This window comes from Armigeres subalbatus, chromosome 1 (assembly GCF_024139115.2).
Source record: "Armigeres subalbatus isolate Guangzhou_Male chromosome 1, GZ_Asu_2, whole genome shotgun sequence".
Classification (NCBI taxonomy): domain Eukaryota; kingdom Metazoa; phylum Arthropoda; class Insecta; order Diptera; family Culicidae; genus Armigeres; species Armigeres subalbatus.
Genome location: NC_085139.1, coordinates 21,062,400 through 21,089,563, shown reverse-complemented (window position 1 = coordinate 21,089,563; position 27,164 = coordinate 21,062,400). Strand labels below are relative to the sequence as shown.

Sequence of the window (27,164 nt, the reverse complement as noted above, 5' to 3'; positions counted from 1 at the left end):
TCGGAGAAGTAAAAAATCAACTACGCCATAGCTCCGGTTAGCGCAGCGAGGGCTCAAATACTGTGAAGGGTGCCCTGGTGCTTCACAGGCTCCGTTTGCGGTTAGGTTCTTATTAGACCCCCCTAACCATTCATTCGTAGGCACGGTAAGCATAAAGCCGCATCACACCGAAAATTAGGGGTCACCTGTATGGTGGACTTTTACCACTGGAACAGGCAATCCGTAATGTTATTCTTAGCCAGATAACCAGCTGCCGACACCACACGGCTATCTAGGCTGTTCGTGGAGAGAAGTTGACATTGACTTTACGTCAACTCTCAATGTGGCCGAACAGCCGATAAATATTGGTTTGTTTTACCCTGCATTCGATGTATTCATATGTTAAGTTTCAAATCAGAATTTGTTTGTTTGTTGAAAATTTGTTTTTTCCGACGTATCGCAAATTGAAAGTGATATTGAGATTCGAGTTTTGGACACATGGCTCCGTAAGAAGGGCATCGAGATGGATAATCTGACCAAGCGTTTCGCTATCCACCCCCAAAGGTAAAAATTCATGGTCAACAAGCTTGGGGAATACTACACGTTCGCTAACATGTAGAAAAAGGAAGAAAATTAAAATCAAGTGACCGGAATTTGGACCAGAAAGTAATCATTTTATAAAACGAGGCAATTTTATGACGATTTGTGACCAGGAAGAAAAATGCTTGAATAAATGTTGGAATAGTGCGATATTTATTCAGTATTATATTTTTTTATAAAACTTAACAAACATAATGAACATATATTGCCGAACAAATTTTAATAAATTTTTAAAATCCATCCGATTTTATTCGAATAAAATAATGTGGATAACTTATTCTCGATACAGTCCTTATTCTCTTGAAAGGAGGCTTCTGAGCCTCTTGAAATGAGGCTTCTGAGCCTCTTGAAAGGAGGCTTCTGAGCCTCTTGAAAGGAGGCTTCTGAGCCTCTTGAAAGGAGGCTTCTGAGCCTCTTGAAAGGAGGCTTCTGAGCCGCTTGAAAGGAGGCTTCTGAGCCTCTTGAAAGGAGGCTTCTGAGCCTCTTGAAAGGAGGCTTCTGAGCCTCTTGAAAGGAGGCTTCTGAGCTTCCTGAAATTAGGCTTCTGAGCCTCTTGAAAGGAGGCTTTTGAGCCTCTTGAGTGGAGGCTTCTGAGCCTCTTGAAAGGAGGCTTCTGAGCCTCTTGAAAGGAGACTTCTGAGCCTCTTGAAAGGAGGCTTCTGAGCCTCTTGAATGGAGGCTTCTGAGCCTCTTGAAAGGAGGCTTCTGAGCCTCTTGAAAGGAGGCTTCTGAGCCTCTTGAAAGGAGGCTTCTGAGCCCCTTAAAAGGAGGCTTCTGAGCCTCTTCAAAGGAGGCTTCTAGGCTTTCCGAGCCGCTTCCTTTCATGTCTTTCAAACGAAGGATTCCGAACCATTAGATTCTCAATTTTAGTTCAGAAGCATATTCTTAACATATTATTCATCCTTTATTTTTGAAGAGGTATATTGATTGCATTGAAGAAAAAAAAGTTCATTTGACGTTTTGTTCCGCAGCCTTTTATACATTGTACTGGTTGTGGAAGGCAGGAATCAATTGGCTTTGATTTATTGATCGCATTGAATATTATGTACAAAACAAAATTTTGAAATAAAGAATACACAATTATTGAAATTTTATCAATGAGTTTTGATTGGAATTGTTATACGTCCGCCATTACGCATTTTTGTCCGAGGTACCCCCTAGGGTCAGCGAAGGTACCCCCAGGGGTACATGTACCCCAGGTTGAGAACCGCTGCTATAGTTGAAGAAACGGCCTTTAATCCTCAGCTTGCACATCCTTGCGTTGAATGGCTGCCACCCAAAGACACAATGGCGCATCTTACCCAGCACTATGAAGCCGGTTCCTAGCTCGTTGGTGGTGCCACTGCTTTGGTAGAAGGTAGCCGCTCGATGCCCGCTTTTCCACACTTTCTGTCCTGTCCAGCAAATCTCCTGCAGCGCCACGACGTCGAGGTTGTGGAGATGTAATTCATCGTAGATCATCCTGTCGCAACCTGCGAAACCTACACGGAAGAAAAAAAGTACCCAGCGTTGAGTTTTTTGAAACTTATTTTTGAGTTATTTTTTCTCTTCTCTTTCATCCACTCTTTCTTCTGTTGTCAAAAACAAAAGAGCTAAACAATCCAACGACGCCAGTTCAATACGGGAAGCCAACTTTGAGTTTATTGCCTGAGGTCGAAATTGAGTGAATTAAACTTACAATTGGGTAAATAAATTTTCCGTTGGGTACTTTTTTAACATGGGAGTAAAGGCAAACTTCGACCCTATTTACTCAATTTTGGCTTCCCGTACGGATGTTCGAGGTTGGGTGAATTGAACTCACTATTGGTTAGTTTATTGTCGATGCAGATGAAATCAAGAACATGTATGAACTTGTCTCAACTACGTCGCTCGACTGAAACGTCGCTGGTCGCTGACGCAAATGCTCCAGCTCCAGCAAATGCTCCAGCGACGCAAGCAAATTCAATGCGTCGCTGCAGCACCAAACTGGAAAGCGCTCGCTGGTTGAGCGACGCGACGATCCAGCGACGTTCCAGCGATGACTCGCATAGACAATATTTCTTCCGTGTAGCGACTTGCAGTTCCATGTTTCAAGCTTCCAATCGTGATCCTTTATTCGTCACCTAGGTCTTTGCCGATTATATCGAGTCGCATTATCTCTTATATTGTTCGTAATTATTGGTTTTCCAGGCGGCTTATTGGGCCTGCGCAAACCTCCTGTCTCGTCGGAGGGTCGTCGTGTCAGGGCTGTTTAGCGTCCCACCTAACACCAGGACTTGGGCTTGTGCGCTTTGAGCGGCACACGGTCGCTTTGGTGGGGCCTACTTGCAGTAGTAGTAGTAAAATTCTTCTTTATTTAAACATTTTTTGTTCTACAATTATTTTTAACATGTACAGTGATCGGCCGGCTTGGCCCTCCAACTTCGATTTTAATTATTATTATTATTATTATTATTATTATTATTATGTTGTTACTTAATTTTTAAAATATAATGTATCATGACGGCCTTCAGGAGGCGCTAGTGTGTTTTTTTTAATTTGATAACCTAACTACTATGTACACTAATATTTGTTGGAATCTGCCAATATAACTACGACAGAACAGGCACAGTGGAATGTCCAACGAGACCGGGGGATAACCGAAACGGAGTTGCAGAAAGAGAAAGATATTATTTCCCGTCAATAAAACCGATGTTTATTGGTAACCGATTGGGTGTCAACTGAATACATTTATGATTTCTTGGATCTATGATGAGGGGGAGCGTGGGCCAAAACGCCAGCAGAAGGATGCAAATGCAAAAATATCGCTACAATTCAACACTCCTCCTCGATATTTGCAGCCTGCTTCTAATTGTTCAACAATCTACCTCGCAATCCCCGACACCAGTAATCAAAATTATTGTCCATACAGTCCATAAACACTTCTTTATGTTCATCTTGATTTGCCCTAGTTCTTTGCAACAATGAATCTTCCGGATACTTGACCACCTGGTTCCAATTTGATGAACACTTCAACTCGAACAAGTTTTCTCGTAGTTTACCAATAGCCACTACCTTCTTGTACGGATCGACGATGCTGCACCTCGATGATCCAAATTCAACCTTCAATCCTTTCTTCAGCAGTGTTTGGACCGATAAAACTCCAATGTACAGACTCGGTATGTACAACACCTCTTTAATCCAGATCGTAGTCAGTTTCCCATTGCCGTCAATGCACCTCACAGACCCTTCGCCGATACCGACAGACTTCACCACAGAGCCATCAGCCAATACTACTTCAGTCTTCACGGTCTCATCCAGTTTTCGGAAGAACTGCTTATCATTGGTCATGTGACACGAACAGCCACTGTCAATTAACCAACGCCCTTTTTGCTGATGCTGCTTGGCCGAAAAACAAACCGGGTTATCATTTTCATTTGCTCTCTTTGCTTCGACGGTACCTCCATTGTCCACGCTTTGTATCTTTAGGAACAGACGACAATTCCGCTTGAAATGTCCTGGCTTTCCACAATAAAAACAAATTTTCTCCTCCTGTCGCTTCGCATATGCCCTCAACGCTTTTTCACCGTTCTCCAAACTTGAACTCGCTAGTCGTTCCGTCCTCCGTTGCCACTCGTCGAGTAACTTCTGCTTCACGATCTCCATCGTCAGATCTTCATCTTTCCGGCTCTCTAACGCTGTCACTAATCCGTCACATGAATCAGGTAGACTCCGGAGCACCATTGCTATTTTTAAAGACGGCTCTAGCTGCTGACCCGCGCATTGCAGACGATCGAAGAGTTCTTCAAGCTCGAACAGATGCTTCTCCATTTCGGGTCCTTCTACACGTTCTTCTCCTAGATTGAGGTTACAAATCCGTTTCAGGAGCGACACGCGTGATGTCATACTTGTCTTCTCATGATACGCCTTCAACTTGTTCCAAGCCTCCTGCGCCGTGTCTGCGTCCCTCACCAAGTTCATCTGGCTATCCTCTATAAATAACACGATCGTTGCCAGCGCCTTCTGACTTGCCTTCCTCCATGATGTTGTGACAGGATCCGGCTTTGGATCTACCACCACAAACCAGTAGTCGTCCCGTATCAACAACATCTGCATACGGATTTTCCATGTCGAATAATTGCTGTTATTCAACAGCGGAAACGAAACTTTCTCGGCCATTTCTCACTCTTCTTCACCGGATGAAAATCTCTCCAAACTAATTATCCGACGCGCTTAACTTTCCTCTCGACTTTGAACAATCACAAACCGCAAAACTTTTCTTCAATCTTGGGTCACTGTACACCCTGGAGCGATTCGTATGGTTCTGCCCTCGCACCAGAAGCCAACAGCACACAAAGTCAATTACACTTCGCGTCTGTTTACTTTCTACCAATTTCTTCCTCACTGGGCTTCAGCTTTCAGTCAGCCAACTCTTCCGTTCTCACGACGACTGCACTACACAGGCAACTCCGCGTTCCGAACGGGTACCGCAACGAGCAAACCAACCAACGCACCGCGAAAAAACGAACCAACACCAGCGAACAAAGCACTGTCTTTTTCACCTGGACGCTTCGTTTTCGCCTGCACAAAATACTTTTCTTCCGCACTATAAACTCCCTTCTGCTGGGCCCATAACCTGTTGGAATCTGCCAATATAACTACGACAGAACAGGCACAGTGGAATGTCCAACGAGACCGGGGGATAACCGAAACGGAGTTGCAGAAAGAGAAAGATATTATTTCCCGTCAATAAAACCGATGTTTATTGGTAACCGATTGGGTGTCAACTGAATACATTTATGATTTCTTGGATCTATGATGAGGGGGAGCGTGGGCCAAAACGCCAGCAGAAGGATGCAAATGCAAAAATATCGCTACAATTCAACAATATTTACAATAAAAATTTGATAACCTAGATTGGAACTACCCAACAAACAACGACAAGCTACAAACAAGCATCTAGGTTGAATTATTGTTTATTTGTGATCTTTGTAGCTGAATAAAATGGATGCTGAATAATTTGCTAGACAGATTTCATTTCAGTATTTAATCTAACTAATATTCGACATGGCCTATTTATTTGTTTACTAGTTTTATTTGAAGTCGAACTTACGTTTTCGTTTAATCACATTTCAGCACATTGGGGAAGTTTAACAATGTACTGAACTAATGATTTTTAAAGTTCTCTGTTCGACTATGATGTGATGCTCTGAAAGGGTGGTCGAATTGAGTTTGAATATAGTAAGTTAATAAGCAGGCATTAGACATCCTTCTTTACCTTTGTCCTTCTTAACCATTGGATTTCACATTTATCTGATCTATCGCACAGTGGGAAAAAACATGCTTTTTCAGTTTGAGAGATAATCTGGATTCTAGATCTTTTAATTTATAGAAAAATAATGATTTATTTTCAAGACATGCTTTTTATTTTCGTGATTTTATTAAACTGTCGGAGATTATAACGAACGAAACTGCTGGAACAATACAAAAAAATCATGCATTCATGCGAAACTAAATTTACTAAAAGCTGGACATAACGCCGTTGAATAACATCGGAAAATTATTGAATATTTTGATGTATGAAATCCCAATATTATCGCATGAATTTTGATCTTTATTGCTGCGAAATTAGAATAATCTTAGCATTTCACAATCATATTGTAGAGAACATATGATATGAATCGAAAAATAGATTCGACCGATTATCAAGAGATTCTGAGGAAGGCCGAATATACATTGATTTTATATTCATAAATCCATAAATAGCATTAGGGACGGATTTTATTTTATCGTTTATCGACATTATTTTTACGTATTTTTCCTAGTGTGCGATGGTTATGACTGGCTGAACAATGGTTGAAATAAAAATCTTGTACAGTTATTAACAAACTGTAGTTTGACAGATCGACTTATTGAATAAGAGTACAATTATGATTCATATTCAGCAATAAGATTATTTATGTTATGCACTGAGTGAGCCATATCTAACAAATCAAGGATGGCGCGGATGACAACGTTACCGGCGGATGATCAAATGACAGCAGTTCGAGACCCGATTTAGGAAAATTTTAAAATGATTACATATATGAGAATAGCAATTGCTTCAAAATACGTTCATTGGAGATCTTACTGATGTTACCTTCTATCCGTTATTATTTTCGAAGAATTCGCATGTAGCTGAATTGAGGCTTAGTAAAATGCTTATTAAAGGTTAAACGAATCAGTTAATAAAGTTGTTTTTCAAAATGAGATGTTGTAGTTGTATAACTTCGCCAAAATTGTGTGAACAAAGCTTGAACAGAAGTTGTGATAAGAAATAGTACAGACATTATTCAACACAGCGCTGAATTAAATCATCACACTGATGTTAGTTCAACTAGTGAATGTTTGTTGGGTAGCGCCCTAAGCGCTTCTTGGTCCGAGTACAAGCAACGGACCCTAAACTTTTCTTTACACTCACCAAAGCGTTCATGTAAGGTTTTTATTCCGGCCAGACGGTGGACCTCGGATGTTCTTGTCCTGGGAGGGGTGTTGAGGATCATTCTCAGGAATTTGTTTTGGACCCGTTGAAGTTTGAGGTGGTGGGTTTTAGGGCAGCTCTCCCAGACCGGCATGCCATATTCGATCACAGGGAGGATGATTTGCTTGTAGACAGCAAGCTTATTTTTCAGGGACAATGACGACCGGCGGTTGATCAAAGGGTACAGTAATTTCAACAAGACGTTACACTTTGTCACCGTTTTGTCAACCTGTTGCCTGAAAATAAGCTTGCTGTCGAGGGTCAAGCCAAGGTAGTCGGCCTCATTGGCCCATTCCACAGGCGTGCCATTGAGGATGATTTTACAGTCCCCAGGCGGAACATGTCCAGGGGATTTGGAGTGGGGGAAAATTATGACCTGGGTCTTCGCCGCGTTGATACAGATCTTCCAGCTGGTGAGGTACTCTGTCAGGGCATCAAGGCCTCGTTGAAGTTTTGCCACTAGCGCTCTAATCACTCTACCATTGTAGACGATGGTGGTGTCATCTGCGAACAGAGACAGAATGCTGCCTTCTGGAGGTTCTGGCATGTCGGAGGTGAACAGATTGAAAAGCAGGGGCCCGAGGATACTGCCCTGGGGGACGCCTGCGACGATGTTGTGCGCATTGGAACTCGCTCCGCTGATTGAGACCCGGAATGTCCTTGCCGACAGGTAATTGTTGATGATTTTCACCAGGTAGCTGGGAAGATTGTAGCGTTGTAGTTTGTACACCAGGCCATCATGCCATACATTGTCAAATGCCTTCTCGACATCAAGTAAGGCCATGGCGAATGTTTTTGAGACAAACTTGTTCCGTCTGAGGACGTTGGTAACTCGAGTCAGTTGGTGTACAGTTGCCGACCGCGTCGGAAACCAAACTGTTCCTCGAGCAAGATGTTGAGATTTTCGGCAGACTCAAGTAACCGGTGATGAATGGCTTTTTCGAATAGCTTGGATAACCCTGAGAGAAGGCTGATGGGACGATAACTTCTGGGGGAGGAAGGATCCTTCCCAAGCTTCCGGGTGGGGATGACTTTCGCTGACTTCCAGGACGATGGGAAGTAGCTGAGCCGGAGACACTGATTAAAGATCACCGAGAGGTGCTCAAAGAACGGAGCACTCATGTGTTTGAGCTCGAGATTCAGGATGCATCGAAGCCTGGGGCCTTCATGTTCTTCAATGATTTGATATAGGCCGTCAATTCGCCAGCTGAGATGAGAACTCCTCCGAGAAGTCGTTGGGAATCAAATGGATGTTGTTAGCATGCTCGTTGACGGCTGCTTCGTGTGGACTGACGATGTTCTGCCCAAGATTGTGTGAGCTGACGAAGTGACGACCTAGTTCAGGGACCTTCTCTGCAGGAGTTATCAAGCTATCCTTAGAGCCATTATTGTCTAGTGGGATCAAAGGTGGAATGGGCCGAGGCTTGGATTTTAGTATTTAGGTCATTTTCCAGAACGGCTTAGCATAATCTGGATCTTATCTGATCTTATTTGAGAAAACGTTATTTTTGAGGTCCACCATTCTGGCCTGGATAATTTTTGTGATTCGATTGCAGCGTGCCTTAAGTTCAGGCAGTCCAGTACGCTGGAACTGCCTGCGAGTGACATTCCGCAATCGAATCAAATCTTTGGTGAGTGTATCGATGTTTAAGGAGTTGCTTACCTGCCGAGCCGTCGGTACATGTTGATCCCGGGTCGCCGTGATCGCCTCCTCGATAGCGCAAAGCTGGCGGTCGATACTTTCCGGCGTCTCCGGACGCACCTCGTTATCGACGGTGTTATCGATGCACTGCTGAAACCGCCGCCAGTTCACTCGATGGTAGTTTTGCCATAACTGCTGGTGCTGATTGACCGAGGAGCCCAGTTCCGCCACCACCGGATAGTGATCCGAACTGAGCTCCTGGTAGACGACCGGCTGCGAGACGTGATCACTCAGGTTTGTTATGTAGAGGTCGAGGGTTGCGTGGACACCGGACCGACTCAGCCGAGTGGGGAAATCCGGGCTCAAGATCGTGTAGTGGCCTTCCTCCATGTCGTTGCTCCAGATGGTGCCGTTTCGATTGCCACGACTGTTGCCCCAGGCTTGATGTTTGGCATTGAGGTCGCCGGCAATGATAAACTGACCTTGCCTCCGCGTAAGCTTGACGATGTCCCTCCGAAGGGCAGCCGACGATCCATCGCCGGCTTTGGCTTGCGTTGGACAGTATGCCGCGATGAGCGCGATTGTGCCGACCGAAGTGGTGATTTCGACACCGATCGCCTCGATGACACTGAGCTGGAAGCTTGGAAGCAGATGACAGTTGATGTTGTAGCGAAGAGCGATGGCCACACCGCCTCCCCTGGTCGGCCGGTCGAGTCACACGATGCGGAAGTCCGGGATGTTGACGTTCACCTCCAGTTTTAGGTGCGTTTCGGTGATGAACGCCACGTCTATTTCCTTCTTCTCAAGGAAATCCTTCAACTCAATTATTTTGCTCTTGAGCGAGCAAGCGTTCCAGTTGACCAGGCCCACCCTAGCATCCATTTTCAATGATGAACGTGCCAAGAGTGAAGACCTGGTCGAAGTGGGTTTTGCAGCCGCGTAGCCGAGCGAGTTGCGCGAAGATCGGCATCAGTTGCTCCGGAGTGTACAGCGGGGCAGATTCTTCCGGTGGGACGGCTTCGTTCTCCGACTGCCGACGGAACCCAGGAGGAGGGAGCGGGGGCCATTCGCTGGTCGATGGTTCCGACGATGCTGGAGCTTGGACGGATGCAGCTGCCGCTGCCAGTCGCTTGTGCGGCTGTAGCGGTGGGAGTATTGGAATCACACGACGGGGAGCCGGGATAGCTGGAAAGTTCACCTCGTTAATTACAGGAACACGGTTCTTCTTCGGAATAGTCCTGGTGGAAGCCTTCTTCCGGCTCGCTTTGGGCAGCCCTTTGTGGTGGCCCGATGTTTGTCGCCACAGTTGGCGCACTTGGGATCGACCATCTCCATTTTGTCGCGATATCTCCTCATCTTGTCGTGACGAGCGATCTTGTGCACGGCCACTGGCTTCAATCCGCAACTTTCGAGCTCAGCTTTTAGCTCCTCTTCCTTCATGTCGTGGAGTCCTCGCAGCAAAGCCTTAAGCGGCTTCGTGCCGGGGTGGTCATGAGTGTAGTACTCATACTTGTGGATCTCAAGGAACTCCACGACGGATTGACGATGGTCCTTGTTTGCCGGCATTACTTTCACGCCCTCGCTGCAGAGCCGAAAAGTACATTTCAGCCCTTTAGCGATCAGCTGGCGAATTTTTGGGCGCAAATCCGGTGGATCGCCCTTCACAAACACGGGCGGGCACTTCTCCTTCCGCTCCGGTTGCACCTGCGGCAGCTGCGATTGCTGCTTCTTCCTCTTTTTCGGCGGATTGCCGGCGTCATCAAGTGGCAACGGAGTGAACACGTTGCTCTGCAAAAGCTGCTTGGAGGGGTTACCCGCGCCTCCAAGAGCAGTGCGCTTAGGCACTTTTCCAGTGACCGAATCGGCCACCGAGTCTCCCATGACGGGTCCGGGAGAAAATAACGCCAACGCGACGAAGCGAAAACGTAAACAGCGAACGAACGAGAAAAAACACTTGGAAAAAATGTGCGAGCAAAAAAACACGTCCGTACGTGCTGCTGTCTCGAACTGGAATGCGCTGACGTTGGGCCTACTTGCGGATACCTGCAACATTTTCAGGGGGAGAAGGCGGAGCACTGAATCCCTACCCCAACATGTGCGACATCTGGATTTGGTTCTAAACTGTAAACAACAGTGTTAATTCTCTACCACCTTTTTGTTATGGCGAGGCAATTTTTATGCACACTTTTGTTTTCGATATTTTAACAAAATTAAACACTCAATCATGCAGCATTATAACGATGTGGTATGCTTAAGATACCTGCTTGATTATAGGGACTCGATAAAGAGTTTATTTGCAGTAACTAACCGAATATAAAAATGTACGCATTAACGATTGCGCCCTAACACCGGTTCTAAGCTTCGATGCAGACTACACGAGCTTTGTTCGCCAGTGACAGGCGTATGAGGCCCTTGAGCATTTTATAGGGATTTAACAGGGCCCACTGTCAAACCCCACCACATCATAGGCAAGCCCCACAACTCGCAGATGGCCTGGGCAGGGATCGTCAAGCCCTTGGACATAGTCCCTGCTGAGTGCTGGCGTATGCTGGACATATTCATGAAGATGTTCGCTATGCTGAGAACCATCTCTTGAGATTCTCACGTCCGAATGTGTGAGTGGCGATAAAAGGAAAACAAACACTCCTAGGTGGTGCAACTCAGCAAAGATTGGGTAAAAATGAGTATATTTCCATATATTTTTTGACTCTTTTGATATCATTGTGATGACCCGATCATTTTTGAGGTTATGAGCAGAAGGAAAACCAGGTATCTGGCAACCCCAATCCTACCCACTACGATTGACAATAGCCAACATCTTTGAGTTTCCCATTGTTCTATTGAAATTGGGTTTCCCACTGACAATTCTATTTTGTAAACAAACCACTATTCCGAAGTGATTTTTTCCAAATAGGCGTAATTATTTTTCATCATTTTTCAAGAACTTCTGCGAAAGTATGAATGCGAGGTGCTATTTCAACAAGAATATTGATGCGTTTAATACATTTTCATATTTCAATCGGCACCAAGCGCTCTACTTCGCCAAAATATCACGATATTCAAAATACATTTTTAATGGCAGGTTTCAACGATTATGATTACGCCTTTGTATTAAATTAATCGATGATTTTGATGCTGGCATCAGAAACATGGCCGCTTCGCAGACCCCTGAGGAAAACAAACATGTTTTTACACATGACGAATTGCACATTAGTGTGCGAGCGCTAAACGTCACTCATCTCTCTTGCCACGGGGTTGCGTAGCACAGATGAATTTCAAATCTAACCGTTGAACACAGGCTTTAGACATCCCTATCTAACTCCCTTAGCCTAAAAATAGCCACCATGTCCCGGGCACAGTGTGTAGATAGACCGCTGTCAGTTGCATGAGATGTCAACAATCGTCAACAACACCAATGATTGTAGCTTGATAATTAGAAATATCCACAACAATAAAAGAGCAGAATTTATTTTTAAATTCTGCTCAAGCTTTTCACGGTGAAATAAAAGACAAATTGTTGTTCTCCATGTAAGTAAAATCAAAATTGATCATGTAGATAAGTTTTGAATCAATTAAACTCATTAGTCATATTTAATGAATATTCCCGATTAAAGTTGCATATTGAAGAAAGCTGAATTTGGATGTTTTATGATGTTAAGCTTTTTTAGATTTGACGTACGCTGCTCGGCGTTGGTGTTGGTGTTGGGTACGCTAAACATGAGCTCTTAGCATAGGCCTGGTTGAACACGTGAACGATGTTCAAATGAAAAATGTTACGTCTGTTTGTCTGTGGTAATCCCATTGAAATTTCCAAGCGCAGTTTTCCGCACACCAACGCTACTGTATAGGATATTTAAAATAAAAGTGGGTGGCAGTGGCGTAGCCACGGGGGTGGTTTTGGACATAAAACCCCCCCCTCAAAGACAAAATTTTTGGAAGAAAATTTTTTTTTCGAAAAAAAAATTGTTCAGAAAACCCTCCCCAGACCAATTTTCTGGCTACGCCACTGGTGGGTGGTAATCTTGTTGCGGCAAAAATATCACGAATACTTTTGGAGGAAGACAGCACACATGGACAGGAATACAGCAAAGTCACAGAGAACAGACGTTGAAGCTGCACTCGCCATGTTGTGATAACTTTTTACTGTTCATTTTGAATAACTTTGGAATGTCGACGTTATCCCGTGCATAATCAGCGCTAGCGTCGTCAAAAAATGCCACTGTGCGCTAGTGTCGTTATGCATGCAAGAGCATACCAGCGCCATCGTGTTGTCAAAATGAGATTGTGAGTTGCAATGTCGACGTCGATGGCGTTGAGGTTCGGTGTGTTTGTTTACACCTGTTTTGCAAGAAATTTTGTTCGAGCCTCCATGTCTGTTCTCTGTGGCAAAGTCACGCACACTTTCATTTACACACTGCCAAAAATATCTATATAAGATATATGTGTTGCCGTTATAAATTTTTGCAATAGCTCCACCCTAATATAATCGATATAGAACCACACATAAATTAAATAATTGCTAACTCGAGACCACACATAAAGTTTATTTGGATATATATTTTATAAGTAGTTCGCATGGAGAATGGTTATGTGTGCGCTGATATACATCATAAGTTAAATCTATGGATTTTTGCCAATAAATATGTGTGGATTTTTAGTAGTGCATATTTGGAGAAGTCAATACCGACACGGAAAATAAAATGAAGAAAACTGATATCGTGATTGTCATCGGACAATTTTTTACTGTGCGCTTCGAACACATGTCAAAACAACAACAAAAACAAAACAAAATTCATAGAACTGTCAAAACAATAAAATTTTTACGAATGTTTGCAGAAATTTGTTGAATTTTCAGAGTTTTCCACCGAATTGCGTGAAAGTTTTACATTTTTTCCGCAACGAAAGCAGTCAATCAAAATCATGAAGCAAACAATTGGAAATGCTGGTAAGTGGAATGTTGAATTTTTGATTTCATAAGAAAACGAAAATGTCTTGCTTGATTTGATAGATGTGGCGGATTACTTCATACGCATCCTGAAAGACGACGACAGCCTGTCCAGTGGGATCGCTGCCATCAAGACCCTGTTGTGGGTTTTGCAGGAAACCGAATGTGAGTAGACTGATCTCCATGAAATTCTGATTCGAATACTTAAGATACTTACGTGAATTTATCTTTAGTTGACACCGTACAGGAGTTGCACTCCACTATTCAGGCGGCGGTCCAGTCGATGCGCGAAACCGACAAACCAATGACATCGGCCGTCTCCGGGAGCGAACTATTTTTACGCTTCATCACCCTGGCCAAGTTTGACGATAAGACCATCCAGGAAGTTCGGGAGATTATGCTCGGAAGGGGTAAATGCTTCCTGGCAAAGCTACTGGAAAGCAGAAACGTAGTGGCCAAGCAGGCAACCAGTTTCATCAGCGACGGGTGTCGAATCTTAACGCACGCCCGGTCCCGCACTGTGCGGGACACGTTGATCCTGGCGGCCAAAATGAACAAACGCTTTCAGGTGTTTGTGACGCAAAGTTTTCCAGATAAACAGGGGTATGTAAAAGATTATCTAACGGGCTTTGGAAAACTTGTATGGATTTTTATTTAAAACTGTAATGATATAAATTCGAGAAAAATACAATTCTCGCGTATGACACTTCATTTGAAACATTTAGGTAGGTAAACGTTAACTTTGAAATTTTATCATTTATCCACAGGGAGCAAATGCAAACCGAGCTGGAAGCACAAGGAATCGAGTGCACATTGATTTTGGATTCTGCAGTGGGGTATGTGATGGAAACGGTTGATATGGTTTTCGTCGGAGCTGAAGGCGTTGTGGAGAGCGGAGGGATTATCAACCGCTTGGGAACGTTCACGATGGCCATGTGTGCTCGCGAGATGAAGAAGCCGGTTTACGTGCTGGTAGAGAGCTTCAAATTTAGCCGCCTTTATCCATTGAATCAACGAGACTTGCCGAACGATTATAAGGTGAGTGATATTGTTCTAGGTTTTTGTTTCAAAAATCGTATTAACAATTCAGTTTTTCGTATTTCAGTACTCCAAGTCAAGTTTGAATGATATCTCAAAGGCTCACCCTTTAGTAGATTATACGCCCCCTGTCTATATAACTCTTCTTTTCACGGATCTTGGTATACTGACCCCATCAGCAGTAAGTGATGAATTGATTAAACTGTATTTATAAACAAATTATTATTGAAAAAAAAATGCTTAATTTTTTTTAATCAGTTCATAACAAGTTAGTTGTCCGAAAGGTTCCCGTAAAAAGTTTGAATTCGATACATACTTCATCCATAAACTACAAATTACGCTTCTGACGTACAACGATTCTCGATCCGTCGGCTAAGGTGCTGGCAACCATTGTTTCGGTTGGAGTTTTTGGTGCTGCTCTCCACGGTCGGGTTCTAAGGAATAAATCAAATAAGTTATCGGTAATATGAAATAAATTGCTGCTTAATAGTAGATTGCATTTACAACGATTAATTTTACTTGCACGCTAAAACGCTTTAAATTATGTTTTAGTGAAAAAAAAAACTTTCTGTATAACATATAACGGGTTTTCAGTTCATGGAATTAAACAACTTACCTGCACTGATCACTATTTTCCGTTATCGCTTTTCCCTGTTTCTTTGAGGACCATTTGTCTCCTCCGTATCGTTCATCATATTCTCCGACTAATACTCGGCCTGCATTATTCAGCGACCTTGATCCTTGGCTGAAGCTAGTTGATTTAGACCGCTGTTTTGATTTTGCTGGCAATTTATCCGGAATTTCATCTTCCAGCAAAAGATGGTTTACCATCGGGACCTGAGTAGAAGGATTTCCCAACATACAGTTCATTTCATTGTTACCCATCTTCTTGACCGAATCCAAAATGTGATGACATTCGTACATGGCTTGGTCAATCGCTTTCACGTTCTGGCCCAGCTTAAGATACCTTTCAATGATAGCGCGGCATATTTCCCGGTGTAGATGATCCAGTTCAGCAATCACCAAAATGTCTATCCCATGGCGAACAATTTTAATAGCAATCAACCTTGTTTTATCCGGATCAGAAGTTCCTATGCTGATGATATCGCCGTCCATGAACCCATTCGACTCTGGTCGTGTCTTTTGTTCTTGCGATGCCCTTCGCTCTGTATCTTCGTTGCTATCTTTTGTTGGTAAAGATTCGGCAACGCCCACATCATCAATATCTTCTTCTCCGATATCATCTTCGTCTTCTATAGTAATCCTGTCAGCAGAACGACGACCATCCGCCTCAACCCCTGCTTCGTCATCTTTTTCTAACTTCACACTCGAACGCTGTTTTTCTGCTTCTTCAGCAATTATGGTTTCCTGAGATGCACTGGAACGAACTTCTTCATCATCACCATTTTCATGTACCGATTCTTCTGCATTTGTCATCAGTTCAGCGCTACCTAATATTTCAAGTATATCAGATTTCGTTTCAAAAATTTTCTGCGAGGAAACGTCAAGTTCTGCCTGATTCTCATCTTGATCAGCTTCATTTGTTGTTGTTTCACGTCTTAACTGATTTTTCGTTGTTTCACATTCTTTTAGTTTCTCCTCTAGTTCTCTAATCTTTTCATTCAATAGCTCTGTCTCGCGTGCATCAATCACAGCAGGTTCTGGCTCTGCTAACTGCTGACTTGATCGGGCCATTTCAACTTCCACCTCCATTTTTCTAATAGTTTCCTCGTTATGTTCAGCCCTTGCTTTGGCGTCTTGCAATTCCAAGAGCAGATTATCAATCGTTGCCCGCAATCCTGCTTCACTTTCCGCTGCCTTCGATGCATCAGCCTGGGTCATACTTTGAGCTTCTAACAATCGTGCTATCTCTTTTTGTAAGTCATCGTTGACCTTTTTCAAAGAATCGATCTCCGCGCCACCCGAAACTATCATTTGTTCGGATTTTTGTGCTTGTTCAATGTTGGAGACTTCAATTTGAGCTGATTGCTGCCTTTGAATTTCCTGCAGTTTTTCTATTTCCTCATTCCGTGTCACTGCCTCAGCTTGAAGTCGTTTATTATCTTGGGTCAATTCTTCGAAGTCCTTCGATTTTTTGTCAAGTTCTGTTTGTGCATTCTTCAACATTTCCTGAAGTCTGATCATTTCTTTTGCTGTGCTGTCATCTGCGTTTTGCGTTGATTCTTTCAAAGCGGCAGTTTCGAGTGTTTCTTTTTTCCTAGATTCCTCTACCAATTTTGCCTCTGTTTGTTTCAAGGTCTGTTCCACGTCTAATAATTTCTGCTGTGCTTCCCGTTCAGATTTCCGCAGCATTTCAATTTCATCCTGGTAGTTTTTAAAATCTGCCGTTAGTTTACGTGATTTGTCTTCATCTTTCATTGCACTTGCGGTCAGATCCATTTCCTTTTTCAGCAAATTAACTTGCTCTTGCAAGGCTTTGCTTTGACTCTCACGAACTTCTAGTTCCTCCTTTTGAATACGTCGACGATTTTCAAGCTCCATCTCAATATTTTTACAGTTTTCACATTTCTTCATCACATTTTCTGAAGCAGAGACTACTGGTTCGATAGCCGATGACAATACTCGACTGTCAACCCAACGCTCTGCACTCTGTTCGTTCATACCCGTAATTGCTGGAAGCGATTTTTCGCCCAAAGTTTGGAACTGTTGATCATAAAGTGACTGAAAGAGATAATTCGTGAAATATGTTCTCGGTCTAATATCGTTAATTGTTCCAACTCACCAGTAGATGCTCCAATTCATCTTCGACTTTCTCTCTATGAACTTGCTCAAGCGCCAATTGCCTTTTCAAATCCATCATCTTGGACTGTTTCATAAGCGCGGTCTGCAGCTGTTCTTTCAATCCCCTTTTCTGCTGTCGCATATCTTCATACTGTGCCTTAAACATTGCCAATTCCGCTTCCAACTTCTCACAGTCTTCGGCGCGCATTCGGTTAAAATTCGCCTCTACCTCGGCGTTGATTAGCCGTATCCTGTCAGCAGCTTCCATACGCTGATGCTTCAATTGGTCCCGCAGCAGCTTATTTTCGTTGGCAAGCAGGTCGTACCGATCGGCACGGTCTTTCAGATCCACAATCACCATTTCCAACTGTTCCATTTGTTGCTCAAAATCGTTACGTTCCTCAGCTAGCATTGCTGAACGCTGTTGAATTACGTTCAGCTCGTCGGACTTCATCTGAATCGCGTCCAACTCTTCGCCCATACTTCGGCGAGCCTCCTCTAGCTGTTGAACCGATTCGTTTTTCCTCTTGACCTCCGCTTGAAGGCTCAGGATGTAATCAGCCAAGTCTTCCACATCCAGATGGATCAGATAGTCTTTCGAGAGTTCGAACTGACCTTCCGGCTACGAATGAACCTCTCATGCCGTGAAATTGCTATTTAAATGGATTGATACTCACATGCAACATCGCCTTTTTGAAACGCGTCTTGTGCACCACGTCCAGAATGTAGTTGGAGCGTTTCTGTTTGTCCAGCGCCCATGCTCGCCCATCGGTGCACAGGTCGTACGTCATGAGAGCACCATCGCTACGCTTACGCTCCGGAAGCTTAGGTGCCTCATTGTGGAAGGGCACGTTGAAGAACTCCTTCTGGGTAGTGTAGGACATTTCAGGGCCGAATTGAGGTGATGATGAATGGAATTTATTTGACAGCCCGACAGGTGTTCCAGCAGGATTACTATGATCCAAACGATTAATAACATTTTCAATTTTTTTAAACCATATATGGGCTGCTTTGATAAATTGTTTATTAAATTGTAATTTTAGTCAGTTCGTTGTGCGTGGCACGGCAAATGCTGGGTAAAGCGTACCATGATTGGTACTTCGCGTACCTGAAGAAATAAAATAGACCCCATCTCGCAATCCTTAGCCTCTTACCTAGCAACTCCTATCACAACTTCCTCGTGGCGCTGGCCGAGATACGAGCAACCTTAGGGAAGATCGGGTAACCAACCCCGGTGAGAACTATGGTCGTATGCTATCAGGGAAGAAGCGGTTTGCTCCTCTTTTGAGGTGCAAATCTTACTGAGCGTCTGTTCTCCATGTTAGGAGCGGCTCACAACAGCGTCTGTTCTCCATGTTAGGGGCGGCTGATCGTCATCCGAATGACAGCTAGGGACTCTAGATGAAACTGTGCACTATGGTCCACCTGAAATAAGGAATAATGGTCCTCCGGAGATTTAGGGGGTTTGGTGCCAGGTCCTGCAAGTCAGCCTTTAAACAAAACTTATGCAACGAATGATCAACAAGAGAGTACAGTCCGAAACAATCGGCGAGGACCACTGCGACGAAAAGGAACTAGCCATTGGAAGCTCGGTTCGTGGAACTGAAAATCTTTCATACTCGCCGATGTGCTCAAGGACCGTGGAAGAAGGAGGTTCGTTGGAAGGGATCAATGATGCAAACGTTTAGAGGTGATCATACAATCTACCAGAGCTGCGACAACACACTCGAGCTGGGAACAGCTTTCACAGTAATGGGCGATATACAAAGGCGTATAATCGGGTGGTGGCCGATCAATGAGAGAATGTGCAGGTTGAGAATCAAAGGCCGGTTCTTCAACTTCAGCATAATCACTCCGGAAGCATTGATGATGATAAGGACGCATTCTATGCGAAGCAGGAGCGTGAGTACGAAAGCTGCCCAAGCCATGACGTCAAAATCATCATAGGAGATTTGAACGCTCAGGTTGGCCAATAGGCCAATTGGCGCAAGTTCTATCATGTGTGGCCCTAAATGGCCGGAGTGAAGTTATGACAGTGACTCTCCGTGGAGGTCTGACTAGAAGAGGCCAAGTCATGGCTTGCTGTTCGCCGATTGACACGCTGATGAGTGAATCTATTAACGCACGCTGAAGGCATTTTACTCAAACCCCACATTTACCTTCTTCTCTCATTAAAAGCGCAAAAAAAAAGTTTTCTAGCATAGGATCCAAAGCTTGTTTTTCTCCTGGGCTATTTAAATGAGACGATGGTGAACATCGGTTGCATTTGAGCAACCGGTTATTTCCATTGAAAACTGCACACCAAAATAAACTTGTCTTCAACATCATGGTTTTGATACCAGAACAATGATTCAGAATGTGGGTTCCCTAACTGTGGGTCGCGAAAGATAAAACGTGATTCATACTTTTGTTGGATGATTAGAGAACAACATATTTACGAAGCCAAAGGCCTTCTTTTGTTTGTCAAATACAATGACAATTCTTCTAAAAAACATTCCAAATCTTACCCATATACAATCCAAAACTAAGCGGTGTTGTACTTCATTACTAATAAGATTTAAGAACAACCTAATAAAGATAGGAAAACCCACGCTAATCCAAATCAAATCCAATGCTATTTCAATCCAAATGTAATTCCCAAATCCAATCCAATCCAACCCCAATCCAATCTAAATCCAATCCAATCCAAACCAAATCCAATCCAAATCTGTACATTTAATCCAACTTTTAGTTTCGCGTATTCCATCAACTGTTTGCCATAAACTAGTACTGCTATCCAATAACTCCAAACTAATCTTACGCGTAATAAATTCTAACTTCCGAATAGCTTTGTAAAATCCGGCAACCTTATTATTTTTTTAAATTCCAAGATATCTGCTCCTACAGGTCATCCCGCTATGGCTACTAAGTCAGTACATTCCAAGATAAATTTCCAGATAATATATTTGGCTTTCCAAACAGTTTAGAACAGAACATGATTGAATATTTCTCCATTACTCTCAGATTTCGTTAAATCATAGCTCAACTGGTAGGTAGGTCTTTCATACGCGCCCTCACAAAACATTTTCAACGGTCATCGAGACGCGTCTTGTGATTTAGCAAACTACAAACCATTTTCCGACGTTCTTCGAGACGCGTCTTGTGATTTAGCAAACCACAAACCATTTTCCGACAGTCTTCGAGACGCGTCTTGTGATTTAGCAAACCACACAACATTTTCCGACGGTCTTCGAGACGCGTCTTGTGATTTAGCAAACTACAAACCATTTTCCGACGTTCTTCGAGACGCGTCTTGTGATTTAGCAAACCACAAACCATTTTCCGACAGTCTTCCAGACGCCTCTTGTGATTTAGCAAACCACACAACATTTTCCGACGGTCTTCGAGACGCGTCTTGTGATTTTGCAAACAACAAACCATTTTCCGACGGTCTTCGAGACGCACCTTGTTATTGTGCAAGCTAAAATATATCACTCGTCACAATTTAACCATTTGAATTCAACTCACCTCATGAAATCAGCGACAGGATCCAAAAAATAGACTGGCAGGATCGCCAAAATATGTGGCCCTAAATGGCCGGAACGAAGTTATGGCAGCGACTTTCCGTGGATGAGTGTGCACGCCGTGGAGGTCTGACTAGAAGAGGCAAAGTCATGGCTTGCTGCTCGCCGATTGACACGCTGGTAAGTGAATCTATTAACGCACGCTGAAGGCATTTTACTCAAACCCCACATATCAGAAGTTCAACGCATTCCTTCATGCCACGAGACGAGATGTGCAGGGTTAAGGATGGGAACATCTTGATGGCGGAACGTGTGGTGATCGAAAGGTGGCAGCAGCGCTACGAGTAACATTTAAATGGCGCTGAGTACAGGTACTGAAAGTCAAGGCAGCGGAGGAGATGACTAAATACGCCAGTTCAGCGGACGATCGAAGCCAAGCAGCCCCCACTTTGAGGGTTGTTAAAGATGCCATCCACCAGCTAAAGACCAAAATGGCAACATGCCTGCACAAACTGATAGTCAGAACAGCTACCGGAGAAGTGGAAGGAAGGAGTAATATGCCCTATCTACAAGAAAGGCGACAAGCTGGAGTGTGAGAACTTTCGAGCAATCACCATCCCTATTGCTGCCTATAAAGTGATATCCCAGATCATCTTCCGTCGTCTGTCACCAATAGTGAATGAGTTCGTGGGAAGTTATCAAGCCGGCTTCGTTGACGACCGCTCGAATACCGTGCCATGAATACCAGGTCCCAACGCACCATCTGTTCGTTGATTTCAAGGCGGCATACGACAGTATAGACCGCGTAGAGCTATGGAAAATTATGGACGAGAACAGCTTCCCTGGGAAGCTTACCAGACTGATCAAAGCGAAACTGAGTGAAGATTTCGGGCAAACACTCCAGTTCGTTTGAATCGCACCGGGACTAAGATAAGGTGATGGACTTTTGTGCCTGTTGTTCAACTTTGTGCTAGAAGGTGTCATGCGGAAAGCCGGGTGTAACAGCCGGGGCACGATTTTCATCAGAACCATTCAATTTATTTGTTTCGCGGATGACATGGACATTGTCGGCCGAACATTTGAAAAGGTGGCAGAACTGTACACCCGCCTGAAACGTGAAGCAACAAAAGTTGGACTGGTGGTGAATGCGTCAAAGACAAAGTACATGCTTGTGGGCGGGACCGAGCGCGACAGGGCCCGCATGGGAAACAGTGTTACGATAGACGGGGATACCTTCGAGGTAGTCGAGGAATTCGTTTACCTTGGATCCTTGCTAGCGGTTGATAACAATGTTAGTCGTGAAATACGAAGGCGCATCATCTGTGAAAGTCGGGCCTACTACGGGCTCAAGAAGAAACTGCGGTCAAAAAAGATTCGCCACCGCACCAAATGTGTCATGTACAAGACGCTAATCAGACCGGTTGTCCTCTACGGACATGAAACATGGACAATGCTCGAGGAGGACTTGCAAGCACTCGGAGTATTCGAGAGACGCGTGCTTAGGACCATCTTTGGCGATGTGTAAGAAGACGGTGTGTGGCGGCGAAGCATGAACCACGAACTCGCCCAGCTCTTCGGCGAACCCAGTATCCAGAAGGTAATCAAAGCCGGAGAGGTACGATGGGCAGGGAATATTGCAAGTATGCCGGACAACAACCCTTCTAGGAAGGGTGTTCGGTTCCGATACGCCAGGTAAAAGAAGACGTGGAGCGCTGACCAGGCACAGAACGATTTGGCGAGCGTGGGGCGCTTTCCAGAATGGAGACATGCGGCCTCGAACCGTGTATTGTGGCGTCACTACAGGGTGCGCCAGAAAATAATGCGAAAACTTGAATATTGGGTTAATTCGAGCAGCTAGTGACTAATTTCTGTTGAAAGTATATTTGTTTATGTTTAGGGTCTGTCTCATTAGGGTCTCGCCGACATTTCTCACCAACACGAACGCAGGTTCGTGGTTGCAAACAATCCTATTTGATTTTGTCGTGACAGCTGCTCGTGGTTGCAAACAAACTGAATTTAAAAAGTGTGAGTGAAACGTGCGTGTACGTACACGATCGCTGAAAGCCTAATTTAGAGAATTAAACCACATTAAACTTAAAAGTGCCAGTTCGAAAATTAGCATATAACCCAGTCATAAGAATGGCTGGTGCTACCCAACACCATTTTTGCAGGGTTGCTGTGCGGCATTCTTGCAACATGCCCTACCCTATTTGCACGCTGAGATTTCTTCAAACAAGTTGTTCAAACAAAGAAGCTTTGATTTCACTTGTTACTACAATGCACTCAATGTTAAAAGCATGCAGACATATGATGAATTTAACAAAATTTGGAAGATGTTTGTTGTAAGCATCAAATATCATATGATTTAGTTTATGTTTTGTTCAAACAACTTGCTTGAAGAAATCCTAACGTGCAAATTTATGACAAATGTTCAGCTTCTGATTTTTAAGAATTTAACGGTAAATCGCACATGGGTAATTATATTACTCGAATTTCCAGGGAAGAAAGAGGAATTATAATATATTAAATTAACAATCATTTGTCGTAAACTCAAGAATTTTGTAGAACAACGAATTTTGGGGGAAACAGTATTTTTATGCACTTAAAAGCTTGAAAATCACTTTAACATTGACAAAACGTGAACGGAACGAATCGCAATGTTCACAAGACTTGTAGAGCACACCAAAAGCTTCCGTATAGAGGCTGTTGCGATAGTTTTCGACGTTTATATCTCTTGTTAGATTTTTTCCAAAATTGAAAATAGCCCAAAAACACTAAATCGACTTGAGCCACCTCGAAATTTATCCGAATTAGCTGAAAATTTGACAGAAGACTTATTTTATCATAAGAATTGTGATGCTGGGCTGACCGATTGAATTTTTGATACTTTTTGAAAACATGAAGAAGTAACGATTATAATGAAGAGAACATGAAGAGGAAACGATTATAATGAGGTGGGTTTGAAAAAGAAGGAGGGCGTGGGCAGAGGTGTATTTTTAGTGGAGCGAGGTGCGCAGCGGGCATGGTGGATCGATCAGGTGGAAGATGACTTGCGGACCCTCCGTAGACTGCGTGCTTGGCGACGTGTAGCCATGGACCGAGCCGAATGGAGAAGACTCTTATATACCGCACAGGCCACTTCGGCCTTAGTCTGATTAAATAAAATAAAATAATAAAGTGTATTATAATGCTGTGTACCAGATCTGATCTGTGTTATCCCATCGGATTCCTGGGTCGCTACCAACATCATTACACCATTAGTCTTCTACGGTCACGAGACCTTGACAATGCGCATGGAGGACCACCCATCGCTCACATCGCGAAAATTCAACGACTGTAGTGGGCCGGGCACAAAAGCAGACTGCCGGGGAATAAACCGGTGAAGACTGGCATAAGGCGAGATACGCAGCGGGCAAGGTTGGTCGATCTGGTGGAAGACTATTTGCGTATTCCTCCGTGGACTGCGTGGTTGGCGACGGGTAGCCTCGTGCCGAGCTGATAGACATGACTTTTACGTGCTGCTGTGGTCACTCTGGCCTTAGGTTTGAATAAATGAATATACGGTGTGGTAAGAATGGAGAGTTATAGTCTGAACCAACGCTTCGATGCTTCAAAATTTTATTTCATAGGCGTTTCGCTTAAGATGTTGACATCGATACGTTTCGAGTCATAAGGACGGATAGGGACAAAAGGTTTCCATCAAGTTGCACAGTCGTGAAAGCAAAATTGCACAGTCGTGAAAGCAAGGAAATTTCACAAAAGCTTACAGTGAATCACACAAAGAAAGAAAACACATATGTCAAATAATGCTGCAGAATACACAATGTTATTTTCTATACTTTTTTTATTGTTGTCTTCCTTAAAAACTCCAATCCACGTAGTAGTAGTAGTAGCTGTGTGTGTTTTGTGTGTAGTTCTAGTAGCAGTATGTAAAGTGTACTAACGTACTTATCAAGGGCACAAAATAAAACTAAACGTAAAATTGACAAAAATATCATTCTTCAATCAAATAAACTTCGGCTGGCTGCTTTCAGCTTGTTTGCTATCAGCGCTTTTTAAATTTCTTTATACACAAATCGAAAGTATTTTATTTTTGCCTCTACCTCTTTCGCATTCTACTGTTACTTTCCGTCACAGTTATTTTTTCTGATTTTTTTTTCTTTGATTTTTTGTTTATTATTTTGTTACTAAAATATACTTTCTGCCTAACCCAATGTTTAGTTCTTTCCTTTCTCTTTAGTTTGCAGTTTTATATTTGTTTCTTTCAAACTGTTTACTTTTACTGTCTGACTGGATTACACTTTAGGTTGTATTTTTCATACTTCTCTCGATTTCTACCTAGTTCTATCGTGTTTTGCTTAATTCATTACATATTTCATTCACACGTTTGCTCAGCTCGATATTTCCACACTTCCCGTGCAGAAATAATGATCTTAGCCAAATAGTACTACGTTATCCGCTGAACGCGGTCCTTTGCTTTCATGCTTGCATATTCTTTTGCCTTCTTTTAGATATTATTAGGGATAACAGCAATCTGCATTATCCTTAACCGTGTATTTTCGTGTGTTGGTTTGTGTTACATTTTGATTGCAAAAAATGATTTTAAAGAATTTATTTTACCATATTATATATATACTTTTTACAAAAAGGGCAAAAAAACGGGAAAATAAACAAGAACCACAAATTCTCAAAAACAGAAACAAAGAAGAGGGCATTGTGAAAAACAACAAATATAGCATACACTAGTTGTATAGATAGGTACCTACACGTACAAGTAGAATAGTAAGAGTGTTCTTCTCCCAGAATCGTCAAGCTTTCACCACACGCACACGGACCGAGGTCTCACCACCACAGACACACCACACCGAGTTGTGCAGCAGTAAATCACAGAATCACCGAAAACAATAGCTCACTCATCGACACACCTTCTTACATCGACACCTTCACAAGGGCTAACATATACGAAATATAGTCATTTGGCATAGAGTGGTGAATATCTAGGACAAGGTAAAAATAATATATTGAAAAAATAATATTTTCAAAATGAACAATAAATTATTTTATTATTTTTCACTAAAACTAACAATTTAAAAAAAAGCAAACCGCATGAGAAATTCTTGTAGAAGAACTTTCAGTAGAACAGTTGAATTTCAAACAGGATAAGAAAGTTTTTGCTATAATTACGTTTGTGTCACTATGATAGGATGTATCGTGTTATCAGTACTTTCGTTTTGTATAGTTTACACAGACCTGGATATCCATCACTTTATGGCGAACCACTTTATGCTAAATGTTTTGCCCCTCGAACACCACACTCACGCCCACGTAGCGTTTTATTTTTTACCCATTTGGGCGATATTCCATTTTACATACATACAACAGGACGCTAAACTCATATCGACATGCAAACCGGCTCACGACGTGAAACGACCCACTCTTCTCGTTTCCTCCTATTATATTTTGTATAATAATAGTACACATGATTGTGTGAAGCAAAACTAATTTACAAGCGAACAAACTTCCACGTAATTGTGAATAATTGGCAAATTGATTCTATTTTATTAGTAGTACACATCGTAATCCTGTCGTCGACGTCTAAAAACACAGTTTCCATGTCCATCTGTTGGTGTGAATGTATGTGTATGTTTGTGTCTGCATGTATGTATGGGTGTGATTGTGTGAGCTGATGTTTCGCTAATAAACCACTTCCTAGCGTATGTCTGACTGAATGTGAATGTTTATCCGAAATTATAATATCCTACTTTCTGCTTCGTCCAATTTGAATAAATTTATTGAAATGTAATTACTAGCATCAACTTTACTTTCCTTGCATTTTTATTGTTGTGTTGTTTAATATGTATATAAGGATTTCAAGTTTCTTTTCGCTTCTCTTTTTTTGCTGTACTTGTATGCGTATGTTACCGTTTTATTTGTATGTAGGTGTGTGTGTTTGTGTTTTGTTTTCGTTCTCCATTTTCCGTTTTCTTTCTTTTTCTTCTTTTTCATTATATTTATATTTCATTAAGATTAAATTGAATTATATGTATATGTATATTAATAGATATTAGATGGCACGAGTGTTCAAATTTTTTGAATTTTCTCTCCGACCACGACAGGATTGTTACGTCTAATTTCCGCCGCGCCCAGTTCCCGATAGTCGAACGAGCATTCGTGCTTATCACTGTATCGATGTATTGCGCAGTAGAGGCCCCCACATCTGCATTCAAAACCTGCGAA

The 27,164-nt window shown here is 42.9% G+C and overlaps 3 protein-coding genes across 5 annotated transcripts in view; 1 reads left to right on the top strand and 2 right to left on the bottom strand.

Moving 5' to 3' along the window:
• Positions 1-13,482: 13,482 nt before the first annotated feature.
• LOC134222592 (translation initiation factor eIF-2B subunit alpha) lies at positions 13,483-14,939 on the top strand. The gene is made up of 5 exons (XM_062701755.1): positions 13,483-13,644; positions 13,708-13,809; positions 13,878-14,247; positions 14,412-14,682; positions 14,750-14,939. The coding sequence occupies exons 1-5, from the start codon at positions 13,620-13,622 to the stop codon at positions 14,894-14,896; spliced, it is 915 nt and encodes a 304-aa protein (XP_062557739.1). The 5' UTR covers positions 13,483-13,619; the 3' UTR covers positions 14,897-14,939.
• Positions 14,928-18,410, bottom strand: LOC134222584 (putative uncharacterized protein MYH16). Its single transcript, XM_062701749.1, has 4 exons — positions 18,102-18,410; positions 17,426-18,046; positions 15,299-17,364; positions 14,928-15,116 (listed from the first exon to the last, which is right to left on the bottom strand). Exons 1-4 carry the CDS (start codon positions 18,306-18,308, stop codon positions 15,011-15,013), a joined length of 3,000 nt encoding a protein of 999 aa, XP_062557733.1. The 5' UTR covers positions 18,309-18,410; the 3' UTR covers positions 14,928-15,010.
• Positions 18,411-24,726: 6,316 nt separating this feature from the next.
• The window catches only part of LOC134222556 (AN1-type zinc finger protein 6), a 123,076-nt gene continuing 120,638 nt past the window's right edge, over positions 24,727-27,164 (bottom strand). For all 3 annotated transcript variants that reach the window (XM_062701718.1, XM_062701732.1, XM_062701724.1), the window contains one exon: positions 24,727-27,157. In XM_062701718.1, the coding sequence (XP_062557702.1) occupies positions 27,009-27,157 (149 nt within the window). In that variant the 3' untranslated portion in view covers positions 24,727-27,008. The remainder of the gene's footprint in view (positions 27,158-27,164) is intronic.

What these genes read in the sequence shown, in the direction of transcription:
- LOC134222592 (XM_062701755.1), top strand. Translation starts at nt 13,620, where the DNA reads ATGAAGCAAACAATTGGAAATGCTG. An exon ending in AGTTTTCCAGATAAACAGGG is followed by an intron (nt 14,248 to 14,411) that starts GTATGTAAAAGA and finishes ATTTATCCACAG; the next exon opens with GGAGCAAATGCAAACCGAGC. An exon ending in ACTTGCCGAACGATTATAAG is followed by an intron (nt 14,683 to 14,749) that starts GTGAGTGATATT and finishes TTCGTATTTCAG; the next exon opens with TACTCCAAGTCAAGTTTGAA.
- LOC134222584 (XM_062701749.1), bottom strand. Translation starts at nt 18,308, where the DNA reads ATGTCCTACACTACCCAGAAGGAGTTCTTCAACGTGCCCTTCCACAAT. An exon ending in TCAAAAAGGCGATGTTGCAT is followed by an intron (nt 18,047 to 18,101) that starts GTGAGTATCAAT and finishes GTTCATTCGTAG; the next exon opens with CCGGAAGGTCAGTTCGAACT. An exon ending in ATGAATTGGAGCATCTACTG is followed by an intron (nt 17,365 to 17,425) that starts GTGAGTTGGAAC and finishes TATCTCTTTCAG; the next exon opens with TCACTTTATGATCAACAGTT.